The 8,552-nt window shown below is 33.4% G+C and overlaps 1 protein-coding gene across 2 annotated transcripts; it reads right to left on the minus strand.

Moving 5' to 3' along the window:
- Positions 1-2,745: 2,745 nt before the first annotated feature.
- On the minus strand, positions 2,746-8,251 carry LOC127091009 (DEAD-box ATP-dependent RNA helicase 37). 2 transcript variants are annotated; one of them, XM_051029502.1, is made up of 8 exons: positions 8,083-8,231; positions 7,934-7,986; positions 6,989-7,807; positions 6,808-6,891; positions 5,073-5,315; positions 4,026-4,193; positions 3,723-3,836; positions 2,746-3,492 (listed from the first exon to the last, which is right to left on the minus strand). In XM_051029502.1, the coding sequence occupies exons 3-8, from the start codon at positions 7,694-7,696 to the stop codon at positions 3,004-3,006; spliced, it is 1,806 nt and encodes a 601-aa protein (XP_050885459.1). In that variant the 5' UTR covers positions 7,697-7,807; positions 7,934-7,986; positions 8,083-8,231; the 3' UTR covers positions 2,746-3,003. The 2 variants fall into 2 exon arrangements, with proteins under 2 accessions (XP_050885459.1, XP_050885458.1); XM_051029501.1 differs by lacking the exon at positions 7,934-7,986 and having other exon boundaries at positions 8,083-8,251.
- Between the last annotated feature and the right edge of the window lie 301 nt (positions 8,252-8,552).

Raw genomic sequence — 8,552 nt, forward strand, 5'->3', positions numbered from 1 at the left:
TCAATAACAATTTAAAGAGAGTAAATGAGTTCAATAATGAAGAGCGTGTTGGGCAGTGATTCGTTAAAATAACTTGTCAGTTGTGTGTGTACACTATATGTTATGTTGTGCAAGAAGAGGTCAGAAAGTGATCTTATGGTGTATCTCTACAACATCATAAACATATTCAATAAAGCAGTTAATCTAGTCCATGTCTGGTTTTATTCAAAATATCTTCTATGATTGTAGTTCTTTATCTCTAAAGTAGTTAATCTAGTGAATATCTTTATCCTACAATTTTCAATCACTTTTATCATGAAATCCACTTGTTGTTGAATCTCTCACAACAACAAGCTTGCATATTTTTATAAGTTGATAATTCTAAGAAATAGATTTATAACAGTTTAACATGTGATAAAACAAAGCACTAATAACACACTATTTAATACAAATGACTAACTCATATTAACTTCATAAAAGGTTTTACCTCATGATGAGCTTAGTACATACATCAATATTGGTTCATATTCTAAGCATTCTTAAAAACATAATGAAAAAGAAATGTAAACCTAAGAGTAACTTCTTCGTCTTCTTGCAATTGTTAATCACTAAGAGACGACTTCTGTCATGCCAGATACTGGTAGCATACACTTGAAATAAGCTTATGGACATTTGTAAATTTTGGCCTAAAGGAATCAACATAATTCCCTTCAATTCTTCCATTTCGTACAAATGGAGAGTTAGGTACAATCAACATGTGGGAGACAAACTGTCTTGTGGCAGGCCAATGGCATAGGAAATCAGGCGGGGGTGTTGTCCTTTGCAATAGGTAGACAAACATGGCGCTGTAATAGGTGTGCTATGGTTCAGATTTTGATCCTCTGGCACTTTAATCTTATCCCTTTGCATATTTGATTCGAACACCCTCAATTATGCAAATTGTTGTCACATAAGCCTTACAACTATCGATGTCAACTATGTATCTCCCATTGTATCTTTTTTTATGTCTTGTTTAGTTCTCAAAGTTGGATGTTAAAGTGTTATCCAGAATTGTCGTGTCAGGCTTCATCAGAAGTTAACTCTACACAAGTAACAAATGCATAAAAACTAACAAAAGAGAGCACCTTTATACTCTTTGTGAACTACTCAAAAACATCAAAATGCAATAAATTAAGTTATTAATCATCTAAAATAAAAAGATAAATTCAAGTATTAAGTTTTATAATAATTCATAAATTGTGAGTTATCACACTCCCAAACTTGAATCATTACTTGTCCTTAGGTGATGCGACAAATAATATCATAAAATAAAATGTTTACTTTCCTCCATCTCATAATCTAACAGCTCATTTCTTATTCAACTCATACTTCATCTAAGGGGATATTTTTTTCAAAAGTTGGCACAACTCGGTCTTAATATTATTTATTTTTGCTATTTTGTGTGTGTGTGTTTCCTGATATTATTTGTTATGTCTGAACTCTTCAGTTAAGATTGTCAGTCTATATCCTAGTTTGGTTATCTTATCCTATGGTATGAGAATTCATTTTTCAATTTCAGAAGCGGGATTTGACTATTTTGCTCTCAACTTTTAGCTCATTTTGAACTTGAGGCTTCCATATATATTTTTGTTATTATTGATAAGTCTTGCTAGATGCTCCTTTTCACTTGATGGAATCTCATTTGTAATGAATCCAACCTATTACTAATGGCGAAGACATCCACAGTTCATCCAATTTTGGACACAAGAACTTGTTCCTCCAGTTTTCGGCACAAGAACTTATTTGAAATACTCATTGGTTTACTTCATTCTTTTTACACAAAAATGTGTGTATTTTATAAATATACGATATTCTTAAGTAATAGAGTTTTTTCTCCCCTATACTAAATCCTATAAAGACTCTTATTCCATAATCTAAAACAATTCAATCTCCTCTAAAAACTAATTAATGTCCTGACTTCTTCTGTCACGGCATTGGTTATCATAAAACTATTTTTGTGACTAGTTCGAATGATTTTTAATTTTTAATTTTTAATTTTTAAAAACTACTTTGTTAATCAATTTTAAAAAAGAATTTAAAAAGAAAAAAGAAACATGTTTGATAATTTAACTTATAAAAATTGTAGCACTTATTTTTTCTTCTTTTTTAAAATTTTCAAAATTAAAAACCAAAACCTTCCAAAACTTATTTTAACTTTTTTTAATTTTTAAAATTTTCAAATGAAAATAATTTTTAAAAATAAACTTTTAAAACTAAACTACCAAACAAATTTTTGTGATTTTTAAATTTTAAAAACTAAAAACAGTTTTACAAAATCAAATCAAAACGGTCAATATCTTAAAAACAATTTTTAAAAGTAATTATGGGTTTAAACCACTTTCTTTTTAGATGAGTCTCCTTTTGCCTACAATATATTGAAGAAGATCTTTTTTTTAATCAATGTGAAGTTAAAAAAACTAAGACAGAAAACAAAAATAAAGGAAGAAGAGCTTTATTCTTATACACTGAAGGTATTTCTCGCTTTTAATAAATTTTAGATACCCTTAAGTTTTGTGGAATACCTGTACCAAAATTGATTTTAAAAATGTAATTTATTTAAATTAATATAAATATGACATAGCATAAAATGGTTGGGTGATGAATAAATAACTGCAAGAGTCCATTGTGTTCACCTATATTTATTCCTATTCAGCAGTGTTTTTATGATTAAAAAAAATCCATGGCTTCGTTACTTTTAGGTAATTATTAAGTGCAGGGGGTGATCAGTAAACAGAAAAATCAAATCAATGATATGTGAATGCTAATTAGGGTTAACTCCTGACTTACATTTCCCAACAAACCCTATGTGCCTAAACAGCAAAAGTAAGCCACATAGATCTTTCTTATGACAAAATATTTCTTCTAGTACGGAATGCATGGATTTAGACAAACTATGGTTGAGAAAATACAACTTTACAAAGACAAAGTCTGAAATTTATATACACTCACTCAACATGAGAAATGAATCAGCAATGTCACACTAACCTAATCCCAAGCACTTGTTACACCTTGACCATACCCTCCACCATAGCTCGTAGGAACCCCATAACCACCACCGCCAGCAGCTCCGCCGTAGTAATCAGTTCCTTTATTATATGAGCTATCCTTCCTAACATCCCGGCCACCAAAACGGGCTCCTCCAGTTCGCTTATTTCTACTGCCACCGCCATAAGGAGTCCTTGCTGCATAACGGGTGAGCCAAGCAGGTACTTCTTGGTTTGCCTCTTGCATCAGATCAGCCAGTGGTTTAGCCATTGACAAATTACTGTCATTGAAGAAGGCTGTTGCTAATCCCATTTTACCAGCTCGGCCTGTTCTTCCTATCCGGTGCACATAATCATCAATGTCATTGGGAAGATCAAAGTTTACCACGTGTGCTACCCGGGGAATATCAAGACCACGTGCTGCAACATCCGTTGCAACTAGAATTGGAGTATTTCCGGTCTTGAACGATCTCAATGCTTGTTCTCTTTCCTGCATACAGAAACCATTGCATTGTACACATTTATTTCAACGAATACACAGAAGAACTTTTAGTTCAGAAATTCTAATGCAGTATCTGGGAAAGCTTGAGGGGAATTAATTAGAGTTTATAGCAAATGATAAGTAACGACATCAAGAAAATATGTAATTATTATAGTGTAATGATAAATGCTGACATGTTCACAATTAAGCACAAACTTCAATCAGCTAAAAAGACTCACTTGCTGTGTTCTGTCACCATGAATGCAAGTTGCAGGAAACCCATTAACACACAAGCAGTGTTCCAATGCGTCAGCTCCTTTCTTTGTTTCCACAAAAACTAAAGTCAGACCTTGCTGCAAAAACGACCAAAATATCATTAAAACTGTGAGTATGACAAATCAAAGTTTCCGACCTTTAACCAAAAGGCTCGTCCAGTGCGGCATACTTTTTGAAAGCTAGTGAAATTTTGCTAACAAAATGAAAACTATGGCAACCACATGTACAAATCTGAATGGCAGCAGAATGCAGTGGTGAGAGATTACCTTTCCATTCACATCATTTTCTCTCTGAGCATGAAGAAGGTCCATGAGGTGGCTTCTTTTGTCTGACTCAAGCACATATTCTACTCGTTGAGAAATTAGATCGGTACTTGAACCAACCCTTCCTACAGCCAGAAATATGTAACTTGCAAGAAAATCTGACGCAAGTCTCTGCAGTGCATTTAGATGAAGAGACATCATAAACAGTTTTATACCAATCATGCCGCTAAGACAAATTAGATCTAGCTGATAACAACAGGATTGACACTTATCATTAACCCCACTCTATCAATTAGAATTTCTATCTCACATACAAAGCATAATCCTAAGCTAATAGTTTAATCCTGACTATATGAAACCATCATCATCAAAACTCAACATACCCCAAAACTACATCACCATCATTTAATCCTGATTGTAACTATTGCGCATACAATCACCACCACACAATCTATATAATATTTCCTGTCAACTGTCGACAAGTAACAAATTAAGCAGTGCCATTGTTTGCATCTGCCGCTGCCAAGTGAGTGCAGCTTGATTATAGGCATCAATATAATGGTTTTCAAAATCAAGTGCCACTTGCAATAGTATAAATTTTAAAACAGCTGGGATGAAAAAACATATTAGTCTACATAACGGATACCGTTGGCATATGGCATAGCACCGTAATGAGAGAAATTATGAAAATGGGCTTTTCTCCAAAAAGTACTATTTTTCAACTCTAAGAATTCATTGCAGCACAAAAAATAAAATATTCAAAAGTTAGCAAAAGTGAAGTTGTTCAAACACCTAAATCATGGCAATCTCAATTTTCATTAGTGCAAAAGTGAAGTTTTTTTTTGTTGAATGTGCAAAAATGAAGTTAAAAATACTAAATATACAATTTTAAATTGAAGAACCAATTCGTAGAAAAAATAGAAATACCAGAAAAGTATTTATTTTTACAGTAAATGGATAATTTAGCTTCTTTAGAAAAGGTTTTATGGGGGGACAGATCCCCGTGCAAAATATAACAAGCTGACAATCTGAGTGCAAGTCACAAGATACCTGTATCTCTTTGGGAAATGTTGCACTAAACAGCAGTGTCTGTCTCATGCCTGGAGGAGGCATATCCATTTGTTCAACTATCTTTCTTATTTGAGGCTCAAAACCCATATCCAGCATCCGATCTGCCTCGTCAAGCGCCAAATATCTTATCATCTGCAATGACACCCTAGCCCTCTCAAGCAAATCAACTAGTCGTCCTGGAGTTGCCACCAGAATATCAACTCCTCGCTCAAGTTCCCGCAACTGAACAATGCAACACAATATTATCGTTTAATTAAAGTAGTGTGCATCCAAAAGAACAACTGATAATACATATAGCCAGAAAGACATAAGCATAATTACAATTTCATCCAACCAACAAAAGCAGATGTACTCTCACTAAGTAAATAAATACATCTTTACAATAAACACTTTGCTCATAAGCCAAACATAAAGAACACTAGGCCCCATTTACTTTGTGAAAACATCTTTTTTTATTATCTAAAATTTGTGTTAATTTTATTTGGTATAAGGAGATAATAGAGTCTTCAAATGAACAATTGTATCCATTTTTTGAAAACGTTAAAAAGCTGTTTTCATTATTTCCAGAAATAAATTATTTGTAACTAGCATTATGAGTTGTCTTCACTAAAAATGAACACATTGAAAACTTTTTATTATCTGCATCAAGTTGTCTTCACTTAAAATATCATCTGAAATTTTCATCTTCTCTCCATCACAATTGTTCACTTCAATTCGAGAGTCTCATATCCTCTTACTAGCAAGTTAAAATGAACACATTGTTAGAAAATGAAAATAATTTTTTTTCACAAAGTAAACAAGGCCTTAAGAAGCCAATTAAACAAAAATCATAGTCCCCATTGACTCATTCAGAAGTTCTTTAAAAATGGCAACTTGCATATAGAAGAACAGGTAACGGACTATTTTGGAAATTAAATGATAGACTACTTGATGCAGAGATAATATTTGTTCAGAACAGCCGAGTTGACAAGAGGAGAGAGCCTACACTAAAAATGGGAGAACACGCCATTATGACGATGTCAATCTGGCTATAAAAATGATGACAAGAAAAAGTAACTACTTACTCACTTGGTCAGTTCTTGTGTATCTTATTATTAGTTTTTTATATAGGGTCTAACTCAATCTCATTAAACCGGCTTTTCACTCTTTAAGCTCTTTACAAGCCTTACCTCTTTTCAATGTGGGACTTGGTTTTTTCAATGAAAAAAAAGAAGCAAACTTGACAATTAAGATAGTTTCATGAGCAGAATATGTATTCACATAAATTAATAACAATATACACCGGGAAGGCAGCATGCTAAAGAAAATGCAAGTAAAAATAAATAGAAGGGGAGGGGGCATACTTTCAACTCATTGGTGGAATTAAGCATGAGATACCATACAAGTTTAACTCGACCCACCAATTACTTTTTCTTCAGAGTATAATCTAACCAAAAAGCAATGCTATGCTCAAGAGTACCAAGGCAATACTATTATTCTGAAGGAATCAAATGAAATTGCTTATACCGGCTTGCCAGTTAATTAATGTTATGTTTGAGAAGTCGGAAACCATAGCTTATCAGTGAGATCTTTTACCAAAGCATATAACTACAATAAGCATAGACTGTTTTACCATTCTCCTTTCGATTCACGGTTCAGGATCTTTTTATACCGTTCACATTAACACAAGTAAAAAAAAGTGCACATAAAAATATCACATGCATAGGAAAATAACCTGTTGGGTGATCGGTGCTCCTCCATAAGCAACTACAACCTTGACACCAGTTTGATAAGAAAACTTTTTGGCCTCGTCATGTATCTGTGAGATGAGAAAAACAAATCATTGGTTTTTGAGATACAAATAGACAAGTCAAACACAGATTTGAAAGCAGAAACTCATTAAAGTGCATTCTAACCTGACAAGAGAGCTCCCGGGTAGGAGACAGAATAAGTGCGAGAGGGTAAGCAGTGCGAGCCACACGGGGTCTTTGAGCATACTGCTCCCTAAGGATTCCACTTATAATAGGAAAGCAAAATGCAGCTGTCTTTCCTGACCCGGTCTGAGCACAAGCCATCAAATCTCTCCCTGCAAGAGAAATAGGTATAGCATACCTCTGAACTGGGGTTGGTTTCACATACTTGCATCTCTGTATGTTCTGATTTAACGCATCACCTAAATCTATTTCTGCAAATGTATTCACAGGAGGAGGAACATTCTCTCCACTAGTCTCAACGGGGATATCATCATAAGCATCAAAGTTAATCCCCGTGTTCTCTTGCTCACTAAAAGACTCATTAACATCATTCTCAAAAGGATTCACCTCGCGCCTTCCACCATGCTCCCTCACTGCCCCTCCTCCTCCTCTATTGTTAAACCCACCACCCGAACCATATCCTTGCCTACCAGCACCAAACTCCGGCTTATTGAAGTTAGACGAACTACCCCAATTACCCAAACCCCTGTCATTAGCATTAGCCACCATAGAAGGAGGCTCGGCCGGTGCCATTGACCGGTTACGAAGATGTGGAGGAACATACGCTGGCTTGAGAGGACGTGCTGATGATCCATTGGCTGCATTTTCAGCAGAATCTCCCCATGAACTTGTTCTAATAGTTGCAGACATTGTTCACTTTGTTCTCAATGCTCAACTCAACAAAATCAAAATCAAATCAAAATCAAACTAGGCTTCTCAATCCGTTTATCGAACAATATACAATCAAGAATTCACGATCAGCTGAACAAAACAAAAACAAAAAAAAACAAACATCAGAGATCAATAAAATTTATAGAATGAAATAAATTATGAATAATGAATTATGATCCGTGATCTGAACACGATAATAACAGAGATCGAACAAACCTAAGCTCAAACGAAATTCAAAATCCGAAGAACAATAAAACTCAAATAAATATCTGAAAAATTGAACAAAAATCCTTGAGAGATTAAAAAAAATGAACAAAAAGAATGAGCGAATCGGATAAGATTGAGGGAAAGATTTGATTTTGTACCTAAACAAAGAAATCGGAAATTTCAACGTAGAATCGAAGTTGAGAAGTATTTGGTTATTTGTTCTCTCTCTTTTTCAATGTGTTTTCGTCGCTGGCTACCAAATCACACATTGCTTTGCGCAGAAAATGAGATAAATATCTTCACCGGCGAAAATCGAGCTTGCGTAAATATTCTATTTTCTATTTTTTTTAAATTAAATATTAAATAATTTATTAGTTAATTATATCATTGTCTTATAAATTTTCCTTTTATATATATATAATTGAAATAGATTCACACGTTAAAAATATTTTACACCGTCAGTTAATCTTATGCGTTGAATATTGAAATAAATTTGACTTTTATTTTAAAAATCTATAAAATAATACAAATGGATGATAATAATAAATCAATAGTGTAAATTTTTTTACACAAATTATATATATATATATATATATATATATATATATATATATATATATATATATAT

The sequence above is a fragment of the Lathyrus oleraceus genome, chromosome 6 (genome assembly GCF_024323335.1).
Source record: "Lathyrus oleraceus cultivar Zhongwan6 chromosome 6, CAAS_Psat_ZW6_1.0, whole genome shotgun sequence".
In the NCBI taxonomy this organism is placed as follows: Eukaryota; Viridiplantae; Streptophyta; class Magnoliopsida; order Fabales; family Fabaceae; genus Lathyrus; species Lathyrus oleraceus.